This window comes from Neovison vison, chromosome 9, assembly GCF_020171115.1.
Source record: "Neovison vison isolate M4711 chromosome 9, ASM_NN_V1, whole genome shotgun sequence".
Taxonomy (NCBI): domain Eukaryota; kingdom Metazoa; phylum Chordata; class Mammalia; order Carnivora; family Mustelidae; genus Neogale; species Neogale vison.
The window spans coordinates 84,406,619-84,432,511 of NC_058099.1; the positions used below are offsets into that span (position 1 = coordinate 84,406,619).

At 35.2% G+C, this 25,893-nt stretch overlaps 1 protein-coding gene across 4 annotated transcripts in view; it reads right to left on the minus strand.

Moving 5' to 3' along the window:
• VPS13A (vacuolar protein sorting 13 homolog A) overlaps window positions 1–25,893 on the minus strand; it is a 240,558-nt gene that overhangs the window by 157,656 nt on the left and 57,009 nt on the right. For all 4 annotated transcript variants that reach the window (XM_044265853.1, XM_044265852.1, XM_044265856.1 and 1 more), the window contains exons 18-22: window positions 17,971–18,160; window positions 17,770–17,884; window positions 9,616–9,752; window positions 7,723–7,855; window positions 4,973–5,090 (exon numbers count right to left, since the gene is read on the minus strand). In XM_044265853.1, the coding sequence (XP_044121788.1) occupies window positions 4,973–5,090; window positions 7,723–7,855; window positions 9,616–9,752; window positions 17,770–17,884; window positions 17,971–18,160 (693 nt within the window). The remainder of the gene's footprint in view (window positions 1–4,972; window positions 5,091–7,722; window positions 7,856–9,615; window positions 9,753–17,769; window positions 17,885–17,970; window positions 18,161–25,893) is intronic.

Below are 25,893 nucleotides of genomic sequence, written 5' to 3' on the forward strand. Positions count from 1 at the left end.
GGAACACACCCATACCTGTTCATTATGTATTGTTTATGGCTGCATTCATCCTAAAACAGTAGAATTGAATAGTTATGACTAACAATATGAAATTTAAAACTAAAATGTTCACTATCTGGTCCTTTACAGAAAAAATTTGCAACTGTTACATTGGATTGATCTCTCATGATTTTCCTCTATCTATCTAGATATAAGTATTTTAATCAGTTATTTCAGTTGTTTCTATACTATACATATTCCCTGCATTACAGGACATAAATTCTTCCTAATTGTATCCTAGTAAGTAGAGCAATCCAAAGCAAGGTCCCTCAGAATAAGATCATCTTCTTTTTTATGGTACTCCCTAACTTTCTAGATTCCAGCATACATAGAAATAAGCTTAAAATGAATCAATTCATACTGATGTTTACAATAGGAAATCATATCCATCTTGCTTTTCACCACATATTGATAAACTTTACAAGCAGTATTACGCAACAGTAAAACAGCAGTGGGACATCTGGGTAAGAACTAAAGAGCCCAAGCCGCATATCTAAAAATCAAACTACACCTAGTGCTGGATTATGAAAAAACAGCGGAATGTGCAGAATGGCTTTCTTTCCTACTCGCTTTCTCAGGCCGAATTCCTGACATTCCTCTGCCTTAAGACTCTCAGTCTTAAGACTCTCAGTCTTAAGGCAGTCTGATTTCCTAAAAGAAGACAGTCTAGGAGAATAAGATTTAGTACATTACACTATGTTTGCTAGTGGACATAGTCACTATACTCTGAAAAACAACAAAGAAGGGTGTAGGTCTCTTTCACCAGACAAGAGCAGTTAAGTAATAGCAGCCACATCCACAGCATATGGGAAAAGGCCAGGCTATTTACTGCTTACCTCTATCCTTCTCCCTATACTTCACACACAAAGCCTTGAGCTCGAGGAAGTCTTTCAATCAGTATTTACTTTAAATGTAAATGGTTTAAGTTTTCAAATACAAGATACAAAATGACAGAGTGGATGAAAAAAATGAGATCCAACTACAGGCTGTCTGCCAGAGACTCAGTTTAGATCTAAGGGCACAAATAGTTTGAAAGTTAAAGAACAGAAAAAAAACATCTCATGCAAATAATAAATATAAGAAAATAGGAATAGCTTTAATAAAAGCAATCAGAAAAGATTATAAGTCAAAATCTGCTACTAGAGACAAAGGACATTACACAACGATAAAAAGGTAATTTTGCTATTAAGATATAAATTAAAACATAGATGCACCAACCATCAGATCAAAAATATACAAATCAAACACTGACAGAACTAAGGAAAGAAACGGACCTACGGTCAGGAGACTTCAATACCCCATTTCAGTATCTGATGTAACAAACAGACAGAAGCCCAAAAAGAGGACGAGAACAATGCTATTGACAAAAACGGACCAAAAATAGACCAGAATACACATTTTTCTTAAAAACACATAGAACATTCTCCAGGACAAACCATAAAGAAGGCCACAAACAAGTGTCAAATTTTTTAGAGGTCTGAAATCATTGAAAGCATCTTTTCTGATCACAATGGAATGAAACCAGAAATCAAAAGAAGGAAAATATAAAATTCACATGTGGAAATTAAACAATACACATATTAAACAATAAGTCAAAGAAGCAAGTACAGGAAAATGAGAAAATATCTTGAGACAAGTAAAAATGAAAACACAGAATAATAAGATTTATAGAATATACCAAAAGCCATACTGAGAGAAATGTATGGCTGTAAACACTTACATTAAAAAAAAAAGCTCTCAAATGGACAAACTAACTTTACACCTTAAGAAAGTAGAAAAAGAATAAGCTAAACCAAGAGTCAGCAGAAGTAAGGAAATAAAGAGCAAAGAGAACCAAAACAGACAACTGAAAAATAACAGAGAAGTTCAACAAAACTGGTAAGTGATTCTTCAAAAAGATGAACAGAGTTGAACTTTTAGGTAGACTGAGAAATAAAAGAGAAAAGACAACTAAAATCAGAAATGAAAGCAGGGGCATTACTACTAATTCTACTGAAATAAGAATGACTATAAGATAGCTATGAACAATTTTACACCAAACTGGATAATCAAGATGAAGTGGACAATTTTCTAGAAATGTAAACCTACCAAAACTCTAACCTGTGAAAAAATAGAAAACCTGGAGAGACCTATAACTAGTGTGGAGATTGAATCAGTAATCCAAAATCTCCCAATAATGAAATGCCCATGATTAAAGGCTTTCACTTAGTGAATTCTAGCAAACATTTTAAAAGAATATAAATTCTTCTCAAATTCTTTAAAACAATGGGAGAGAAAGGAACACTTCCTAACTCATTTTAAGGCCATGATTACTCTGATACCAAAGCCAAAGACACTTCAAGAAAACTATAGACCAATATTCCTTATGACCACTGATCCAAAAATCCTCAACAAAATTCTAGCAAACAAAACTCAACAGTACCTTAAAAGGATTATACACCATGACCTGTAATTTATTCCTAAAATGCAAGGATGGTTCAACATGTGAAGACAGATCATTGTAATACACAACATTAATATAATGAAGGAAAAGAAACACACAATTTCCTCTGCTGAAAAGTATTTGAAAAAATTCAACACATTTCCATGATAGAAACACCCAACAAATTACCAACAGAAGCTAACTACATCAACATAATAAAGGTCATATATTAAAAAACCCACAGCAGGGCACCTGGGTGGCTCAGTGGGTTAAGCCTCTGCCTTCAGCCCAGGTCATGATCTCAGAGGGAAGCAGCAGGGAGCCTGCTTTCCCCTCTCTCTCTGCCTGCCTCTCTGCCTACTTGTGGTCTCTCTCTGTCCAATAAAAATAAATAAAATCTTTTAATAAATAAATAAATAAAACAAAAACCCCACAGCTAACATATTCCATGATGAAAGACCAGAACCTCTTCCTCTATGCTCAGGATAAAGGATGACTGCTTAAATCACTTCTATTCAACATAGCACTGGAAATTCTAGTGAAACTAATTAGGCAAAAAAAGTTCAAGGCATCCAAATTGTAAAGAAAGTAGTAAAACTGCCTTTGTTCAAAGATAAAGTAATCTTGTATGTAGAAAACCCTAACAATTCCACACACAGACACACACAAAGAAATAATAAATGAATTCAGCAAAGTTACAGAATATTAAAACCAACTCAGAAGAATCCATTCCTATACAGTAACAATAAACAGTCCAAAAGAATATTAAGAAAACAATTCTATTTACAATGGTATCAAAAATAAACTTAATCATAGAAGTAGAAGACATACATTGCAAACTATCAAAATGCTGCTGAAAGCAGTCATAGAAGACACAAAGAAATGGAAAGATATCTCATGTTCGTGGATTGGAAGACTTAATATTAAGATGTCACTACTCAAAGCATTTATAGATTCAATGCAATATACATCAAAATCAAAGTATCATTTATAAAAACAGAAAATCCACCCTGTAATTCCTATGGAATCTCAGAGGATGCCAAATAGCCAAAACAATCTAGAAAGCAAAGTTGGATAATTCATACGCCTGATTCCAAAACTTAATACAAAGTTCTAGTCATCAAAACTGTGTGGCTCTGGTATACAGACAGAAATAGAGACCAAGGAAATAGAACAGAAAACCCAGAAAAAAACCATCACAAGCATGATCAAATGATTTTCATAACAGTACCAAGACTATCCAATGGAGAAAAGATAGTCTTTTCAATAAATGGTGCTGGGCAAACCAGATATCCACATACACAAGAATAAATCTGAGGCCATACCTTATACCATATGCAAACAATAACACTAAATCTATCAAAGATCTGAACATGAAAGCTCAAACTATAAAACTCTTTGTAAAAAGGATACAGGAGAAGTTTTAGGACATTGAATTTGAAAATAATTTCTTGGCTATAACACCAAAAGCACAGAAAACATAAATTGAACCTAATATTTAAAACTTCTATGCATCAGAGAACACAATCAAAAGAGTGATAAATAAGGCAATCTACAAAATCAGAGGAAATATTTGCAAATCATTTATCTGATAAGGAGTTAACATGCAGTATATATTTAAAAACAGAACAGAAGTCTCCTGCAACTTAAAAAAAAAAATTAAAGATGGGCAAAGGACTTGAAAAGATATTTCTCCGAAGAAATATGTAAATTGCCAATAAGTACCTGAAAATTACCTAATCAGTAATCATTGGGAAAATACAATTAAAAACTCTAATTAGATACTACTTCATATGTATTGGGGAGGACTGCTTTTAAAAATAAGAAAATAAGAGATGGTAAAGAGGTGGAAAAACTGGAACCCTTGTGCACTGCTGGTGGAAATATAATGGTACAGCTGCTATGGAAAACACTAGGACAGTTCCTCAAAAAATTAAAAATAAAATTATCGTAGGATTCAGCAATTCCACTTCTGGATATATAAACAAAAAAAATTAAAGCAAGGACTCGAACAGTTATTTGTATATCGATCTTCATGGCAGCACTATTACAACAGCCAAATTTCACTGGAATAATCCAAATGTCCATTTGATCCAGATATATGCAATGAAATATTTTTCAGCCTCAAAAACAAATGAAATTCTGATATATGCTATGACATGGATAAACCTTGAGGGCATTATGTTATGTACACTAACTCAGACACAGAAGAACAAACATTGCATGGTTCCATTTATGAAAGGTACCCAGAGGAGCCAGATTTATAGAGAAAGAACAATCAATCATGACCGCCATGGGCTGGAAAAGTGGGGCATTATTATTTAATGAGTACAGTTTCAGTCTGAGAAGATGACGAAGTTATGGAGATGGATGTGAAAGTACTTAATGTCACCGAATTGTACACTTAAAAATAAAGTTTATGTTACATATATTTTACCCCCCCTCAAAAAATCAATGAGATATGGTATTCCCTTAGAAAATCTACAATCACATGAAAGAAACTATACATACTTGGGCATCCTTATATCCATGAAAACCATGGCCTTCGAGAGCTCCACATTGAAGTGCATAGGTACCAAAACATGCTGTGTAGATACATTGAGTTTTCGTGCTTCTCTCCAATTATCACCTAATTATGGAAAACAGTACATGTTTACTTATTAGCACACATGTAATCTGAAAAACACATTAAACCTAAAATCACTACTAATACTTTGTAGTCATATACTGCATGGTATAGAAAAATCTTCCTACATCTACACAACCTTTTTTTTTTTTTTAAAAGTTATTTATTTATTTATTTATTTGACAGACAGAGATCACAAGTAGGCAGAGTGCAGGCAGAGAGAGAGGAGGAAGCAGGGTCCCCATTGGGCGGAGAGCCCGACGCGGGGTTCGATCCCAGGACCTTGAGATCATGACCTGAGCTGTAGGCAGAGGCTTTAACCCAATGAGCCACCCAGGCGCCCCCATCTACACAATCTTAATGCTACCTTCTCAGGTACACAAAATGAGCACGTAAATTCATTTCCCTTTCACTGCTTCAAAGACTGTTTCAACAGGAAAAGGCTTATTAAAAACCCAACAACATAGTTTAACCAAATCTACTGTGCATCCATTTAGTCACTACACCCAGCAGATACATAACACCCCCCCGCAAAATGGCTCCAAGGCAAAAGAAAAAGGAAGGTAGAGAAAAGTACAGTTCTCCTGTATTAATGAAAGCTACCATTTATTCAAGATTTCTAATAGGCACTGCTCCAGGCAATGTTTAAATTTTCATTTAATTCTCACAATGATGTTTAATCATCTCATTTTAGAAAACTGAGAAATTTTTAATTTGCTTATGGCCAAAAGGCTATATAAGTTGAAGTTTATATCCAGCTCTGCTAACGTGAAATTTGTGTGGTACAATGTATCTTCATATACATTACACTTTGAATCTAATTATTCTTGTAAGAAAAAGTAAAATGAACTATTACAATTTTATAAATTCTAATGGTATCAGGATTAGTGAAATATTTCCTTCTATTCTCAATTTATAGATAAAAAAAATATTTAGAAGGGTTTCAGTATTTATCAAGATAGTTTATGACAATTACTTAAAGTAACCACAATGCCAAAAATACATTACTCTAAAAAAGATATAATTATTTAAGAACAGTTAACACTCACAAAAACAATTCTAAATAATTCCAGTAATTTTCAGCAATAATGGAATACTTTAAATTTTTCTTCACAAAGCATCCCAACATCTTAAATATTAAGTACACTTCATGGACTTCAAAAATTAATGACCAAAATGTACCAAACATGCCACAATACTGTTATTTACTCCTTGGAAAAAAAACATTATGGGTTTTCTATAAATACTTTATATTTGCCACCCACTACACTTCTGGGCTTTTTCTACACCAATCAGAATATGCTAAAAATGGAAATCAAGTTTATTATCCCAAAGTGAACATAAAAATAATAAAAATGTTCCATGAATATACAATTTAATACTTTTAATAACCATTACTTTGGGTTCTCATTGTTTCTCTTTTTATTAGTTTGCTCAGATAATTAAAATTTGAGCATATACATACAGACCTCTAAAACATCCATCAATCCAACTGTTGAATTATCTAAATGTTTATTAACACTCCAGGGATTCAGACACAGGATGACACAGTAGAAAAAGGGATCAAGTAGTCTTGCGTCTCTCTCACTATCTACTTCTAGTGGCTCGACAATTTCTGGCTCTGCTGACTTCATCTAAAAACTAGATCAATAGCAAAGACTCCATCAAAAGTGAACGGGGTAAAAATATGCCTATGATACCCTCCTCAATCCTCCTAACATCCTCCTCTGTCTTTGTGTGGCTATTTATGGCCTGGAATGTCAGAGGCCCCAGGAATGCCTCTGGCTGTGAGCAGCCTCTTGTGATTGTCCTATATAAAACAAATATTTTAAATATGTGCCAATATCTTCAAGCAACCTTGTCCAAAGGATTTCTCAATCTCAGCACTATGGATACTTGGGCCAAATAAGCGTCATGGAGTGGCTTTCCTCTATAATGTAGCATTTAGTTGCATCCCTGACTTCCACTCACTAGATACTGTAATGCCCCTACTTCTCACCTGTGACAGTCAAAACTGTCTGCAGACACTGACAATGGCTCTCGAGCAGTAAAATCAAATACCTGAGATACTGCTCTTAGACACGGTCTACTATTACTTCCTACTCAAAAGTATACAAGCTTCTTTTTTTTTTTAAAGATTTATTTATTTGACAGATAGAGACCACAAGTAGGCAGAGAGGCAGAGGGAGAGGGGGAAGCAGGTTCCCTGCTGAGCAGAGAGCCTGATGCGGGCCTCGATTCCAGGACCCTGAGATCATGACCCAAGCCAAAGGCAGAGGCTCAATCCACCGAGCCACCCAGGTGCCTCTCATTAAAAAAAAAAAAAAAGATTGTACTTATTCATTTGAGAGAGAGAGAGAGAGAGAGAGAATGGGGAGGAGGGGGCGAGCGAGAAGCAGCCTCCCTACCGAGCAAGGAGCCCAACACAGGACTTAAGAGATCATGGACCTTGAGATCCATGGACACTGAGATCATGATCTGGGCCAAAAGCAGACACTTAACCAACTGGGCCGTCCAGGCATCCCAAAAATATAAAAGTTAACATATTTGGGATGAAGGTCTTCAGAGAAATTGTCTAAAAACCTCATCATTTCAGGAAAAAAAAAAATCAATAAGTAATGTATTATATACTTACCAACTGTGCTGTAAAGCAGCTGTATGCTTGTAAGCTGAACATCAAAGGAATCATAAGCTCTCTGCATGATCTCTTCAAGACTGGCCCCACCTGGTTTCATATCCGGCAATTCCGAACGACTTTTACTTGTCACCTTCAAGTTAATTTTAACAGTTTAGATGATGCAAAATACTTCAAAATAAAAATATAAATTTTGTATCTTTAAGACTGTAACACAAAAATTTAATAGAAGATAAGACAGACTCACAAGCTGACATGTAAGGCTAACAGAAATGTCTTTGTCCATGACATGTATAATGAGAAGACCAGGGACAAAGTGAATTTTTACATATTAAGTTATATTTCTCAATTATGTAATTAAAAGAGGAAAACCAAGCCAGCCCTGGAGAACAATACATTTGAAACTTTTTTATAACTGGTAAGAAGTCTTTTTATTAAAAAACAAAATTAAAAGACAAAAACAGCCTACAAAATGTTTCTATGTCACAATGACAGATATTTAGATAGTTTTCTAAGAAGAAGAATCCAGAATTAAGTATTAGGGTAGCTGAACTGTAGTCCCAACTCTGCCATTTAGACAACCTCATGCAAGTTATATTTGTACCATCTGCTCTTTGGCATACTATACATAACTACTTTTTTCACTTAAACATCCTGGAGATCAATCACTCCACAGTATATAAAGATCTTATTCATTCGTGTGTGTGTGTGTGTGTGTGTGCACGCGCCTTAACATTTTCACCTCTATTTTATGTGCAGCAGACTGTCAAAACTGGCTATCTCTAAAGGGTAATGAATTTTAGATAAAAGATTAAACAAATTATCTAATGTCACAAAACTAGATAGATACCTTATTCATGACTTTATGCTCCTGCTACCATACCACACTGCCCTTGAAACAATTCTATAACCAAAGTCAAATGTAAATAACTGTATAAATTTTATTGTAAACATAAATCCAGCAAGCTTCTATGTAATTACCAACTGAAGAATAAAAACAAAGAATAAAGGATAATGTCAATATCAAGGAAAGGCACATATTTTTTAGGTAGCTAGAAAAGCTTTCTAATATTACCTATCTTTCTTGGGTCTCTAAATCTTATAGCTGTTTAATATACATTTAATGATCTAGAGCAGTGCGGTCCCACAGAACTTTCTATGAGGATGGTATTGTTCTCTATCCGAGCTGAAATAACAGCCCCAGTCACTTAATACCATTAAATTCTTGTATGTGGCTAATGTGACTAAAGAACTAATTTTTTATGGTATTTAAATTTAATCAGTGTAAACAACTACATATAGAGCCAGTGAGTATAGAACAGTGCAGATCTAGACACACATAAAAAAATTATTCTCTACTTAAAACTGAGGAAGAAAAAGTGTACATAATTGGATGGAAAAGGAAATGACTTAGGTAAATGCAATTAGACTGTTTCTCAAGCTAGGATTATTTAATAGAAATTTTTAAATGTCCAATAAATAAATAAATAAATAAAATGTCAATATATACAGTTATATACACAAAAAATTCAGAAGACAAAGATTTGATTATTTCCAGAATCCCCTCCCATTTGATGTATTTTCATTAGTCAAATAGTAAATTTACATTGAAAAGGAAATAATCTCTTCAAACACTATTCTCAAATTCTATAAATATAATTCCTAGTTTCAACCCTAACCTACAGAATTCAAAATGACTATTTTGGTATCAGAAATATAGGAAAACTAATGAAACTTCACATTATTTACTACAAGGAAAGAGACTTATCATTCCTAAAATCTACCATAAAGCTAATAATCACAATAGCAAACCAAGCTGTCTAGAAAACAAAATACATTTTAAACAGGGAAACATCTTAAATATTATAATATACGGAAAATGTTAGCATATACCTTTAGATGACCAAGATCCAAAAGAAGAAGATTTGATGTAGGGCTAAAAATTCCATCTTGTGGGATAATAACATATGAAGCCTTCAAATTAATTTTGAGATCAAGAACTTTCTGTGTTTCGATAATATACAGTAGACCTGCAGAAAATTTAAATTGAAAATGTGAAGTATTAATTTTAAAAATACCTTAAGCAATGTATCTTCAACATAATGTAATTTGTTAATCAATGTGTGTATACACTCTTAATTAAATATAACTGGGTACAAAATTGTAATGATTCCTCTAAGAAATGTTTCTGACCCACAAACTCAATTTGGGTAAAACCAGGGACATACATATCTAAAAAATTATGTTTCCTGAAACATTCAGTGAGCTTGGAACTTAAGTACAAAACTGACTGACAGCATAGTTGTTCATTTTCTTTCCCCCAAATTATCTGTATTCAAACACAGACAACACGGCTTTACTCAAGTCTGTTTGCTGAGTGAGTCAGGTACGACAGTCCCAAGAAGGTGCCAGAAAGGATAATCTGGCATTCAATATTCTTGGTCTCACACTGTTAAGCATTTCTCTACCCTAATTTCCAACTCCACTGTAAGACTTCCTCAACCAAAATAATCTGTGTCATGTGTTCCTGACTCTACAAATCCAAGTCCTATACTCCCTGGAAATCTCACCTTAGGCCTTACTGTCAATGAGAGCTTTCTGGATGCCAGGTCACAGTGATCTGTCTAGTTTGTTTCTTAACAGAAGAGGGGGACGTTGAATATTTGGTTTTGGATATAAGTCTACTGTGTCTCTCCTCTACTTCCCACTGCACTTAGAACAAAATCTGAATTGTTTAAAAGGACTTTCAAAGTTTTGTTTTACTGACACTGTGCCTGCCTTTTTAACATCATTCCACTACCCCTCGCTTACTACGTTAGGACCAACGTAGCCTTCTGGAGCTGCCAAATTCTGTCCCAGGCTGGGACCCTCACATTTTAACACTGCTATGAAGGTTCTTCCTTATACTCTTCAGCTGGGTGGGTCCTAGAGACAGACAGACAGACACACACACACACACACACACACACACACACACATCTGGTCTTAATGTTACTTTTCAAAGAGCTATTCTCTGACCCTATCATCTAAACTATATGGAGATAACCCATTATTCTCATTTCCTTCACAGCATCTGGGCCTATTAGAATTTGTTTCCTCCATAAACTCCGAACTCACCCATGTGCCTGCTCTGTGAAAGTGGATCTGAGCATTTTTGATACTTTTCTGTTGCAAATTAGTAGGCGATAGGAAACCCTTGGTGAGACACTGCATGGAGACAAAGTGTTGCTTCCTGGTGTCAGTGTGCTCACTCAGCCAATATCCTACAGTGATGTGACTTTCTCCAAACCCAGGCACATGCTGTGCACAAATACCAACAGCATCCAACAGCCATCCTTTCCCTAAAAACCCCCTCACTCAGTGTCACAGCAGAACGCATTCAGTGAGACACTGTCCCAGGAACAGCTTCACCATCACATCAGAGGGTAAGTTCAAGGAAGTTTCAGAGAGCAAGTTTCCAGCCACTTTCCCCAACATGGGATGAAATTCACTCCTTGGCGAAGACAAGGATATCCTGCCAGGGAATGCAAGGTCAGTGTGATGGCAGTGGGTACTTCTTACAACTACTCTTCCTATGATCTTTAAAATAATATTTTTAAGTGAATTTTAAATTTTTTATGTAGATGACACTTAGTTTTATGTCTGTCCTATCTCATCAAATCCATCAAAAGGCAAAAACTACATCTGTTTTTATCACTACTTTGTTCTCCAAAACTTAGCACAGCATCCAATATAGATTTGGCTCACGACAAATATTTGACTGAGTAAATAAATGAGATCACTGAAAGAAATAAATGACTACGATCCTATCAAAGAGCCTTATTTTTCAAATGAAGGGTTTTCATAAATGACCATATCTGTCAAAACAACCATATTTGACAACAGTAACTAATTACATGGTTATGTTCTAGAAGCTGATCCCCCTACTTGACAAAGAGGAAAAGATCTGAAAACCTTCACTCCTAAGAATGAAGAAAATAATACAAGAAAGATACCAGGTTCTAGAGGAAGAGGATAATAAATAGAGGCCAATATAGAAAGAAAATAAAAGAAAAGATTGAGAGAATGAATAGAGAGAAGAACCAAAAAAGATAAACTATGTAACAGATTAATCTCTTCCCAAATTGGTAAATTTTAGCTTTCTGGAAAAACATTAAAACACATTATTCAACTTTTTAAATTAAAAACTTATACTAGCAACCCACTTTTTCATAATATTAACATTTTATGCTAATAATAGCTAACATTATTTGTGCACAGAAGAAAACAAGAGTTAGACGAATAGATTCAAATAGTTAAGCCTGTTAATGTAGAAGTTAAAATACTAATGACTTCCACTTCTTAAAATATTTAACATCTGGAGAGAAGTCCAAGACAGCAGAGGTACAGGAGACCTCTGTTTCATCTGGTCCAAGGAACTCACCTTGATAGCTATCAAATCATTATGAACATCTGCAAACCCAACTGGAGATCTAAGAATTGCACAGCTGCAACTCTACAAATAGGAAAGCGACGACTTTCTGCAAGGGAGGAGGTGCAGAGAAGTGACTCCGAAGCGCTATGTGGGGAGATACACCAAGGGGGGGGGAGGGAGTCTCTATCAGGCAGCAAACTGGGGGTGGAATCCTAGATGGGACAGTGTGGTGTCAGGATCCTTGGGGTCACAGGAAGACTGGGGGTGCTTGAGTGCAGCAGAGTTCCTAGACATCAGAACAGGGAAGCTGGCTACTACATGTGATGCCAGGAGAGGGCTCTAAGCTCAGGGTTGCCATAAATTGCGACCATGGCATGGTCAGGTGACTGCTCTCCAGAAGGGGCCCAGTAAGTGGCAGAACCAGGGAGACCCTTCTTTCTCCCCAAGGGGAGCAGTACGGGAGAGCGCTGCGGGAATCTGAAGGGTTTGGAGACTCTGCACAGGGTGGTGTACCTGTGACAGAAATGCTCAGCCACAGCCTGGGTGAAGATGGAATACAGCCAGAGACCAGGGTGACAGACTGCTCTTCTCTGAGGGGTCAGTGAGGAACGGGGCCCTGAGCTCCCAGCTCCAGGCCATAGACTGGCAGGCTGCAGTTTTCGTGTTTTCATTCTCATCCTCTAAAGCTGCAGGGAAAGCCTTCAGGAAACTAAAGCCACAGAGAGCAAATGGGAGCACATTACTTAACCTGGCTCCCTGGCAAGGGCGAACAATACCACCTGGGGCAAATACACTGCAGAATCAAACCAATAGGCTCCTCCCCCAGAAGATCAGCAAGAACATCCAGCCAAAACCAAGTTTACCAATCAATGAGAACTGCAAAACTCCAGCACTAGAATACAGCACACAGAACTCATGGGTTTTTTTTCCCCATGATTCTTTAATCTTCCAATTTTAATTTTTTAAACTTTTTTCTTGTTCCTCTTAGAACCAATTTCTTATTTTATCAACTCCTTTTTAAAAACTTTCTATAAGGATGCCTGAGTGGCTCACACAGTTGAGGGTCTTCAGCTCAAGTCATGATGCCAGGGTCCTGGGATGGAGTCCCACATGGTGCTCCTTGCTTGATGGGGAGCCTGATTCCCCCTCTGCCTATCACTTCCCCTGCTTGTGCAATAGTCTTCCTCTCTCTCTGACAAATAAATCTTGTTTAAAAATCTGTCATTTTTAGTTACTTTTTATCCCTTCTTTGTATTTAATTTTGTGTGTGTATGTTTTTCTTTCATACAATCTAGGGATGCAGTAACTTCTGTAACAATATATTATATTTATATATATAAAATTATATATTATATATTTGAGTATAATAAAAATATACCCAAAATCTAGTGTATAGCCCTGTTCTATTCACCTGTCTGATCATATTTGTTTTTCTTCCTTTTTTTTTTGTTTCTTTTGTTATTTTTTCGTTTTTGTTAAAATTCTTTTTTGCTTCTCATCTTTATAGTTACATTCTCTCCTTTCAAAATATTTAATTTTGTTTATATATATATATGTGTGTGTGTGTGTTTCTTTACAATTTTGAGATGTAGTCTCTTATCACAAACCAAAATACACTCAAGACACAGAGTATTGCTCTGTTCCAGTCACCTGTTTATATCCTTTTCTCCCCTCTTGTTTTTTTCCCTCTTGTTTCTTGACTTTTTTCATTTTCACAGTTATAGTCTATCCTTTCATTGTATTCAATTTTAATCTTGTACATGTATAAGTTTTTCTCTCTTTACAATTTTGGGATCTAGTTTTCTAACCAGCTTTCTAAGAAACAGATCAAAATACACACAGAATCCAGTGTGCTGATCTATTCTGTTCACCTGTCTGATTATATTCTTTTTCTTTCTTTTGTTTCCTTTTTTGGTTTCAGCTCTCTTCTGATTTGGTTAGTATATATTTCTCTGGGATCATTGTTGCCATTTGAGTATTTTGTTCTCTCGTTCATCTATTCTTCTCTGGACAGAATGACAAGATGGGAAGATGGGAAAAGCTCACTTCAAGAAAGAGAACTAAAGACAGTACTTACTGCTAGGGTTCTAATCAGCATGGACATGAGTAATGTCCAAACTAGAGTTCAGAATAACAATTATACAAATACTAGGTGGGCCTGAAAAAAGCATAGAAGATACTTGAGAATCCCTTTCTGGAGAAATAGAAAAACTAAAATCTAACTAAGTTGAAATCAAAAAAGCCCATTAATGGGGCGCCTGGGTGGCTCCGTGGGTTTAAAGCCTCTGCCTTTGGCTCAGGTCATGATCCTAGGGTCCTGGGGTCGAGCCCCACGTCGGGCTCTCTGCTCTGCAGGGAGCCTGCTTCCTTTTCTCTCTCTGCCTGCCTCTCTGCCTACTTGTGATCTCTGTCTACTAAATAAATAAAATCTTAAAAAAAAGAGAGAGAGAAAAAAAAAGCCCATTGGGACGCCTGGGTGGCTCAGTTGGTTAAGCAGCTGCCTTCGGCTCAGGTCATGATCCCAGTGTCCTGGGATCGAGTCCCACATCGGGCTCCTTGCTCGACGGGGAGCCTGCTTCTCCCTCTGCCTCTGCCTGCCACTCTGTCTGCCTGTGCTCGCTCTCTCCCTCTCTCTCTCTGATAAAAAAAAAAAAGCCCATTAATGAGATGCAATAAAAAATGGAAGTTCCAAATGCTAGGATAAATGAGTCAGAAGAGAGTGATATAGTGATATATCACTATTCTACAGTGATATAGAAGACCAAATGATGGAGAATAAAGAAACTGAGAAAAAGAGAGACGAACAATTACTGGCTAACAAGGGGAAAATCTGAGAGATAAGTGATACCATAAAGTGAACAAGATTAGAAAAACTGGCATCCCATAAGAGGAAAGAGCAAGAGGGTCAGCAGGTATATTAGAGCAAATAATAGCAGAGAATTCCTCTAATCTGGAGAAAGAAACAGGCATCCCAGTCCTGAGGCAGAGAGACTCCCCCTCTAAAAATTAAAAAAAAAAAAAAAAAAAAAAAAAAGGTCAACACCTGACATATAATAATGAAACTTGCAAATCTCAGAGACAAAGAGAAAATCGCAAAAGCAGCTCCAGAAAATAGGTCCATAACCTACAAGGTTAGAAACATTACACTGGCAGGAGACCTATCCACAGAGACCTGGGAGGCCAGAAAGGACTGGCATGATAGATTCAGGGTTTTAATGAGGAAAATATGCAGCCAAGAATACTTTATCCAGCAAGCATGTCATTCAAGAAAGAAGTGATAGAAAAGCTTCTAGGACAAACAGAAACAAAAAGAACTTGTGATCACCAAACCAACCCTACAAGAAATAATTTTTAAAAGGGATCCTTTCAGCAAAGAGAGAGCCCAAAGTAACATAGATCAGAAAAGAACACAGACAATACAATATATAGAAACAGTTCCTTTACAGGTAATACAGTGGCACTAAATTCATATCTTTCAATAGTTACCCTGATGTAAATGGGCTAAATGCCCCAATCCAAAGACACAGGATATCAGATTGGATAAAAAAGCAAAACCCATCAATATGCTGTCTGGAAGAGACTCTTTTTAGACTCAAAGACACCTTAGATTTAAAGTGAGGGGATGGAAAGCAATTTATCACGCTAATGGACATCAAAATAAAGCTGGGGTGGCAATCCTTATACCAAATAAATTAGATTTTAAACCAAAGACTGTAGTAAGAGATAAAGAAGAAACTGTATCATAATTAAAGGATCTATCCAAGAATATCTAATAATTATAAATGTTTATACCCCTAATGCAGGAGCAGCCAATGATACAAGCCAATTAATAACAAATTAAAGAAACACATTGATAATAATACAATTTTAATAGGGGACATTAACACTCCACTCACTGGAACCTGACTAAGATTCCTTCTCTTCCTCTCCCTCTGCTCTTCCCCTACCCACCTCGAGCACATGCATGCACTCTCTCTTCCTCTAAAACAAAAACAAAAACAAAACTGTAATGTGTAGAATTGGCTAATCATGTTGTATACCTACTGCTAAGACTGTAAGTCAACTATACTTGAATGAAAATCTTAAAAAGAAATAACAATACCATGTAAGTGCTAAGGATAGTAAATGGCAGTTCAACTGTTCAAATCCTCCTAATGACTGAGAGAGGGTAAAAATTTTTTATTAAATTTCTATCCTGAGAAAAATATGTCCTAATTACTAGAGTAAAAAAGGAGAATGTTTGAAATGGTATAGTGAGGGGGTGGAGGAAAACAAATTAATGCTAAAAAAAGGGAAAAAAAGAAAAAAAGTATATAAATACAGACTGAGAAATATCCCACTGCATGTTGTTGTTATGACACATCTAAAAGTAAAGATATAGGGTAAAGGAACAAAAAAATAGTCAAATTCAAACTAAGAAAAAACTAGAACATCCATACTAATATCAGAAAAAAGAAATCAAAATATTATAATTGGAAAAAATTAAAACATTATAAAAAATACACACAGTCAACTTCATATAAAGGGAAGATTTGGTTCATTGGAGAAAAATTTTGTATTGTGTATGTACCTATTGGCAGCAAATTTATAAAGAAAAATATGACAAATCTTAAAGAAATAGACAAATGTATGTATATTCAGTGACATTATTTTTCATCTGTTTCTCTGAAGAACTACTGAAACATGGTGACAGAAGACAGGAAACAATTCCAATAAGAATATAGAAGACTTGAAGTACAGAAGATAAATATGACCTAAAAATATGTATAGGTATGAAAAATATAAGTGTTTCAAACATATGTGAAACATTTTTTAACTTACCATATACCGAGCCAGAAAGCAAGTATCAAGAAATTGCAAAGCATTAAAATCATACAGATCAACTTTATATAATCTTATATATTTTAAATACATATATATTTAAAATATATCTTAAAATGGAATCTGTAATTTAAAAATCTTCCACAAAGAAATCTCCAAGTTCATATGGTTTTACTATTCAATTAGGTAAAATACTGGAAGAAAAAATAACACCCAATCTCACAAAAACTCTTCAAAAGAATAAAAAAGAATAGAATTTTTATTTTCTGAGGCCAACGTATTAAAATCTAGAGTTCATTACATGAAAGAAAAATGAGAGGTTCATTCTCTCATGAACAGAATTCCAAAAATCCTAACATAATATGCAATTAATTTCAATGTCACAGTAAGTTTGTCCATTCTGAGTATAAGAAAGGATTATTGTTATACCGGAATTTTTAATATCAGTACTAGTTAGTTTCAACTAAACTGTATCTAGTCTAGAAGCATAAATTTAAAGTATACCTTACTAAACTCAGTTTAATATGACTAAAAGTTTAGTATAGAGGGCGCCTGGGTGGCTCAGTGGGTTAAAGTCTCTGCCTTGGGCTCAGGTCATGATTCCAGGGTCCTGGGATCGAGCCCCGTATCAGGCTCTCTGCTCAGCAGGGAGCCTGCTTCCCCCCTCTTTCTCTCTGCCTGCCTCTCTGTCTACTTGTGATCTCTGTCTATCAAATAAATAAATAAAATATTTTAAAAAATAAAATTAAATAAAATAAAAGTTTAGTATAGGATATAATTCTTAATATTCCGACCTTAATACTAGCATTTACCTGTTGCTGTCTTGTCACGAAATTCTTCAAGTTTTGTCAAAGTCGCTGATGTGAGCTGTGCTAGATTTACCTCTTTTGGAGGTCTGAAGAAGTCCACTATACTATTTACTGTTCTCTGTTAAAATAAGTACCATTAACATTAGGCACAAAGTCAAAGCAAACAGAAATATATTAAAACTTAGTGATTAAAAAACTGCTTACTGCATCATATATCATTTCTAAAGGTTCAGCTTCTATGATACACCTCTGAGCAGCAGTTTCATCTAAAGGATTTATCTCAAATATAATTTGGAAGAGTGATGTAGCATCATCCAATGAAGACAGGAGGCGGGGTTTTGTCGAATTATCTGGTAAGCCAGTAACATGAAATGAATCAATTTTGGTTTCAAATCTACATGGAAAAAGATAGGACAAAAATTAGCTATCGATCCAATTTTACATTTTACAGTATTTTTTAAACATAAAATACAGTAAAAATTAACAATTTCAATTTTTATTTCGTCCTATTTCATTCCACTCACATCAAAGAAAACATAGAACTATTTGATCTGAATTGACACAGATTAATTCACAAACAACCCTATTTACATGCTGATCTCTAAATTTAAAAAAACCATGAAGGGAGTCAGATTCCCAGAGCAGAAGCTCACAAAAGAAAACTATCATGTATACCAGTGCCAAAGCTGGAAAATTTAAACTGTTTCATTCTTCTGAACTGCTGGAGATTCAAAGTGGACAACTCTAGGGGACCCGATCATAGGAGCCCCCCTCAACAATATTTTGAAATATACCTCCAGGAACTGGACCAGGTTCCCACAAAAAATTTTGGAGAAAAAACCCATCATGCTTCAGGCAAGAAAAGGGGAAAAGGAGCCCTTTAAAAAATATGACACAGCACTATGTTCTTCTTTAAAAAAACATGCTCTTTAGAGAAACTAGTTAACTAGAGCTTAACCTAATTAAGTACTATCAAAGTCAAAATATCTACAGAAGGGAAATACCCAACTTCAGTCAGGTCTACTATTCCATATGGAAGAAGGGAAATACCCAATTTCCCCAACTCCTGCCATTCTGTCCCACTAAGGCAGGGAGAGGGGGAGTACTGAGAAACTTTTAAAGTTCACAGGCCAGAAGCAAGGGATCATTAAAAAACTGAGAGCAAATCACAGCACCAGAGAATGCTTCCTTTTCCCACACATCCTACAACCAAATCATTAAAGGCTTATTTGTAATAGTTCTTTTCATCCAGTACTTCACATCTGGCTATAAAGAACAAAATAGCATAGCATCTCAAAAGGCAAACAACCCAACTTGAAGTGATAAAACTATTTAAAGTAACAATTAACATGCTAAGGTGTTTAACGGACTAAGGAAACAACATGCAAGAACAGATGAACAGTGTAAGCAGAGAGATGGAAATCCTAAGGAAAAAAAACAAAAATAAACATTAAAGATCAGAAACACTGTAACCAGAATGCATTTAATATGTTTATTAGGATACAGACACAGTTGAGGAATTAATCCCTGAGCTGGAGAATATATCAAGAGTCATAAAAATAGGTAAAGCAGAGAACAAAGACTACAGAACAGAATAACCAAGTGCTGTGGGACAACTACAAAAGATGTACCATATGCGTAACAGGGATACCAGAAGAAAGAGAAAAGTGCAGAAGATTTTAAACAAGAAGGACTGTCAATTTCCCCAAAATAATGTCAGGCACTAAGTCATGGATCCACAAAGGTCAGAGCACATTAAGCAGAATAAATGCAAACAAATAACCAAAAAACTACACCAAGGCATATTTTTAAACTACAAAAAATATAAAGAAATATAAAATATATATATAAAATACAAAGAAAAAGTCTTGAAAGAAACTAAAGGAAAAAAACCACCATACATATAGAGAAGCACAGCTAAGGATTATAGCTACCTTCTCAGAAGCAGGGAAGCAAAAAGAGTGTAGTGAAAATATTAAAGAGGGAAAAAAAAAACCCCACCAACCTAAAATTCTGTACCCTAAGAAATTTCCCTTCACAAGTTAAAACAAAGACTTTCTAAGAAAAACAAAAAATATAAATTATCGTAAATAGACCTGTCTTTTGAGAAATATTAAAAGAAGTTATTTAGAGAGACTGTAAGGCAGAAATTCAGACCTACATAAAGGAAGAGAGATGGAGAGGAAAAAAGTAAAGGTAAAATAAAAACTCTTATTTTACTTATTTTATTAATCAAATTAATATATTCAAAATAATAGTAACAATGTGTATGGTTATATACACTTACATGTATGTCTTATGTATATTTTATACTTACATATGTTCACATATAAGTGAAATAAATAGGAGCAACAATACAAAGAACTAGAAAATAGATTAAGGATTTTTTTTTTTATTATTATCAAGTACTCCCACTACTCATGAAATGCTACACTGTTATTTGAAAGGAGACTTGAAAAAAAAAAAAAAAAGCTATAACTGATATGTTAAGAAAGGAGAGAAAACAAAACCATATGAGACACCAATTAAACTGGGGAGCCAGGGTCACTCAGTTAAGCATGTGACTCTTGATAACAGCTCAGGTCTTGATCTCAGGGTTGAGTTCAAGCCCCATGCTGGGGAAAAAAAAAAGATACTCAAACCACAAAAGGCAAGAAAGACCCAAAAAAAAAAAAAAAAAAAAAAAAAAGGAAAAGAAAAAGAGCAAACAAATAATAAACAGCAAAGATTATGGTAGATGTTAAGGGAATGAAAAGACAAGTCACAGTCTATGAAAAATATTTACAAAAGGCACATCTGATAAAAGACTGTTATCCAAAATATACAAAGAACACTTAAAATTCAGTAAGAAGAAAACAAACAGTTAAAAAAAAAAAAATGGGCCAAAACCTTAACAGACACTTCATCAAAGACAACCTATACATGGCAAATAAGCAGATGAAAAAATGTTCTACATCATAAGTTGTCAAAGAAATGCAAATCGGACACACCTGGGTGGCTCAGTCAGTTAAGCATCTGCCTTCATCTTGGGTCATGATCCTGCAGTCCTGGGATGGAGCCCAGCATTGGGCTCCCTGCTCAGTAGGGAGTCTACTTCTCCCTCTGACCCCCACCCTGCTCTTGTGCTCTCTCTCACATTTTCTCTCTCTCTCTCTCTCTCTCTCAAAAAATAAAATCTTTTTAAAAAATGCAAATTAAAACAATAAAGATTCCACTACACATCTATCAGGAGTGGCCAAAATCTAAAATACTGACAATGCCAAATAAAAGCAAGGATGTAGAGCAACAGGAACTCTCCTACGTTGTTGGTGGGAATGCAAAAATGGTACAGTCTCGTTGGAAAAGAGTTTTGCAGTTTCTTACAAGACTAAACAAACCCTTACCATATTATCCAGTGGTCATGCTCCTTGGTAATTACTCAAAGAAGCTGAAAACTTATGTCAATATAAAAACCAAATACGATACAAACATACAAATGTTTATAGCAGCTTTGTTCATACCTGCAAAAACTTAGAAACAACCAAGACGGCCTTCAGTACGTGAGTGGATAAACTGTGTTACAGCCAAATAATGTCATTAAGCACTAAAAAACAAACACACTACTGAACCATGAAAAGACATAAAGGAAGTTTAAATGCATATTACTAAGTGAAAGAAGACACTCTAAGAAAGAAAGAAGTCACTCTAAGAAAGATACATAGTGCAGGATTCTAACTGCATGCATGACATTCTCGAAAACAGCAACAAGTATGGACGCAGTAAAAAGATCAGAGGGCGGGGATGAGGATGATGAACTGGCAGAACAGAGGATTTTTAAAGCAATGAAAATACTCTATGATACCATAATAATGGACATGCCATTATGTTTGTCCAAACCCATAGGAAAACACACCATCAAGTGTGAATGGCCATATAATATATGAACTCTGGGTAAATATGATGTGTCAACAAATGCAGGTTCGTTGTTGGTAAAAAAAAAAAAAAAAAAGTACCACTCTAGCTAGCACTTGATGTTGAAAATGGAGGCTATGCATGTGCAGGGGGTATAAAGGTAACTTCCGTACATTTCTCCCAATTTTGTTATAAGCCTAAAACTGCTCTAAGAAAGAAATAAAGTCTTAAAAAAAAAAAAAAAAAAGGTAATGGAGGAGTATTATCATGGAAAATTGCCAAGCAAGGTGCTCTAAGAATCACTCTCTCCACTGTGACAACCATGAAGCTAGCAAAAATTGCCAGAGTCAACATCTCTGCAAGCCTGGAATTTAATCAATGAAAAACTTACACCAACCGAGGAAGTGCTTAATGAAGACCACTACATTTCAGAAAGAAAGCACTTTGCCATTTTTATTTAACTTTCTATCATCCCCTATTTCTGAGCACAGCAGTGACTATGGTAAGCAAGCCACATCCTTGTGTGGCCAGATGGAGCTAGGAGACTAATACAGCTGTTAATGTCTAAATGTGTGTGTCTCACTCAAAATTCATTTGTTGGAATGATAATGTCCATTGTGATGATATCTGGGGCCTTGGGTCAGGAGAGCTATGGGATTAGAGGTCTTATAAAAGAGACCCTACAGAGAGCCCTAGCCCCTTCCATCTCATGAGGACACTGCAAGAAACTTGCAGTAGGAAATTTGAAAGAGGCCTTTTAGCAGAACCTGGCAGTGCTTGCACCCTGATGTTAAACCACCAGCTTTCAGAACTGTGAGAATTAAATTTCAGTTATTTATAATATCAGTCTGGGATATGTTATCATTGTAGCCCAAATGAAGGAAGAAAGGAGTTTTGTTCTTAAAATAATGTGGTCAAGTGTTTTCACCTGCTTACAGTTCCCTAAGGAATCAGTGCAGAGAGTGACCTCTATTTTGTTCTCTGGTCATGCAGACAGAGGTAACATCTGTCCAAAAAATCAAAGAAATGGACTAATGATATCTGTCTGAAGAAGGGAAAGTGGACAGGAAAAATACCGGCTGGATCCCAAAGCCCAGGAATGATGAGGGAAAAGGCTCAGAAAGGCCACATGTAAATCATGGAAGCTGGAGTGCAACAAATGTGCTGAGAACCCAATGTACACGCAGAAAAGACCTGATCAGAGCCTGGACATGCACCTCTAATGGATCTGGAAGCTACCTTCAAGCAGAAGGTGAATGCCAAGCCAGAGATGTAGAAAACCTGGCAGGGTTCTGAAGTGCCACAGCTCAAAGCCAAGTAAAAGGACTAGAGAGTATTTCTCAGTTTTGGTTTCAGGAATTTAAGGAAATGTCATTTCACTGTGTGATCACCGAAATAATGGAACAGATACTTCAGTAATCACAAATGACAAAGAATAGAGTCTTCCCAAAAATAGTTTGGAAAATTCAGTGGACTCATTTGCAAGGGCTGCTTAATAAATTATTACAAACAGAGGGTCTTAAAACAAGAACTTATTCTCTCACAAATACAGAGAGGCCAGAGGTCTGAAATCTGTTGGTTCCTTCTGGAGGCTCAGAGGAATAATATGTTCCATAATTTTCTACAAGAATGGGGTCATTATCAGGAATCCTTGGTATAAGTTGGCCTAAACATATATCATGCTTATCACTATCACCTCACTGGCATTCTTCTCTCCCTCCAAAATCATGAACAAGAGAAGGATGTTCACTTTCAACACTGTTCTACAAGTTCTGGCCAAAGCAATTAGCCAGGAAAAAGAAATTAAAGGTACCTAATTGGAAAGGAAAAAGTGAAAATCTATTCATAGATGATATCACTCTACATAGCTTTAATACTTTAACAACACAGGGGTTGGAGAAATGACAGTCTGCAAAGTTAAAAATCCACATATAACTTTTGTCTCCCCAAATTCCTAATAGCCTACCATGGATGAGAAAGCTAACCGGTAGCATTAACAGTCAATGACACACACTTTGTGGTATGTTTTATGCTGTATTCTTACAACAGAGAAAAAAAAATTTTTTTTAATCGTAAGGGAGAAAAAATACATTTGCAATACTGTAAAACAAAAACAAAAACCATAGATAAATGAACCCATGCAATTCAAACCCATGTTATTCAGGGATCAAAGGTATACAGAAAATTCCAAAGGATCCACAAAAAAAAAAGAGTTAATATAGCAAAGTTACAAGGCACAAGATGAACATGTCAAAATCAACTACGCTGCCATACATCTACATGAATAAACTGAAGAGGAAACTGACACAATTCCATCACATTAACATCCAAAAATATTTAACCAAAAAAGGACTTGAACACTGGACAAAATAGTGCTGGAAGAAACATAGAAAGACCTAAATAAATGGAAGGATATCTATACTCATTGACTGGAAAACCTACTACCGTTATGATAGCAATACTACTGAAAACAATCTATACATATAATGTAATCCCTATCAAATTCAAAGCAGCTTTTGTGTGAAAAGCCAAATCCTCAAATTCATATGGATTTGCAAAGGATCCAAATATCCAAAATATTCTTGAAAGAGTACAACACGATGGAAGACTTGCACTTTCCAATTTCAAAATTTACTACAAAGCTACAGTAATCAAAGCAGTGTGGAACTGACATATGGATAGACAGAATGAGTCTATAGAATGGAAGGAAATAGAATTTAGAGTCCAGAAATAAAGCCATACATTTCTGGCCAACGGATTTTCAAGAAGCGTAACAAGATCATTCAATGAAGAAAAATAATTTCTTAAGCAAGTGGTCTCAGGACACCTGGATATCCACACACAAGTGAATAAAATTGTATTCACTGTCCATACCATTTACAAAACTTAACTCATTGTGGATAGTAAACCTAAACATAAGAGTTGAAACTATAATACACTTAGAAAATACAAGAATAGATTTCCATAATCTTGGGTTAGGCAAACCTTCTTAGATACTATACCAAAAATTATATTATATAGGCAAGCTTTCTTAAGATATTATATCAAAAGCATAAGCAATGACAGAAAAATAACTCAGATAAAATATATTCCATCAAAATTAAAAACAGTGCATGAAAGGACATTATCAAGAAAATGTGAGGACAAGCTAAAGAATGGAAGTAAAGATCATGTATCTACAGTCTAGCATATATAAAGTATTTTTACAACTCAACAAAAAGAATAACCCAATTTAAAAAAAGGACCCAGTGAAGATGTATATAGTCAACACCCATAGGAAAAGATGTTGAATATCAATAGACATTAAGGCAATACAAAAAAACACAATGAGAAAACACATTTCACACCCACAAGAATAGCTATAATTTAAAGGCACATACAAGAAAATAAGTGTTGGAAAGAAGATGGAAAATCTGAAATCCTTGTACACTGCTAATGGAAATGTAAAATGGTTCAGCTCTATGAAAAACATAGAAAAACAGTGGCCCCTCCTCAAAAAGTTAAAAAAAGAATTATGCTATGACTCAAAAAATTCCATTCCTAGGTACACAGGAAAAGAATGTGTATTCAAATTCACACCCTTGAATGTTCACTGTGGTATTATCACAATAGCCAAAAGATAGAAAGAACTCAAATTTCCATAGAACAAATGAATAGAACAAACAAAATGTGGTAAATACATACAATGGAGTATTATGCAGCCTTAAAAAGGAATGAAATTCTGATATACACAACAACACAGATGAGCCTTGAAAACATTATGCTAAGTAAAATAAACCAGACACAAGAGGTCACGCAATGCATGATTCCATTTTATGACATATCCAAAAACAAAGCAGACTCGGGTCTTCCAAGGGCCATGAGGAGGGGAGTGATTCTTAATGAGTATGGTATTTCATTTTATGGTAATATTTTGACTAGATAGGACTAGATTTAATATGAATATATTAAATCTCATTGAATTGTGGTCTTTAGAAAGATTAATTTTATGATGTCAGTTTTACTCCAATAAAGAAAATTCATTAAAATACAGTTAATGAATTAGCAAATGCATATATTCCCTAAAGAAAATTCCCAAATCACTATTATACCGGTTAAAGATACTTGATAAAGCAAAGTAACCTAAGCCTAAAGCAAGAAAAATTTTAAAAATATAAAGGTTAGAGAATAAATTAATAAAACAGAGAATGGAAAAAATATAGCAAAAACAAAACCAAACTCTTTTTTTGAAAATAA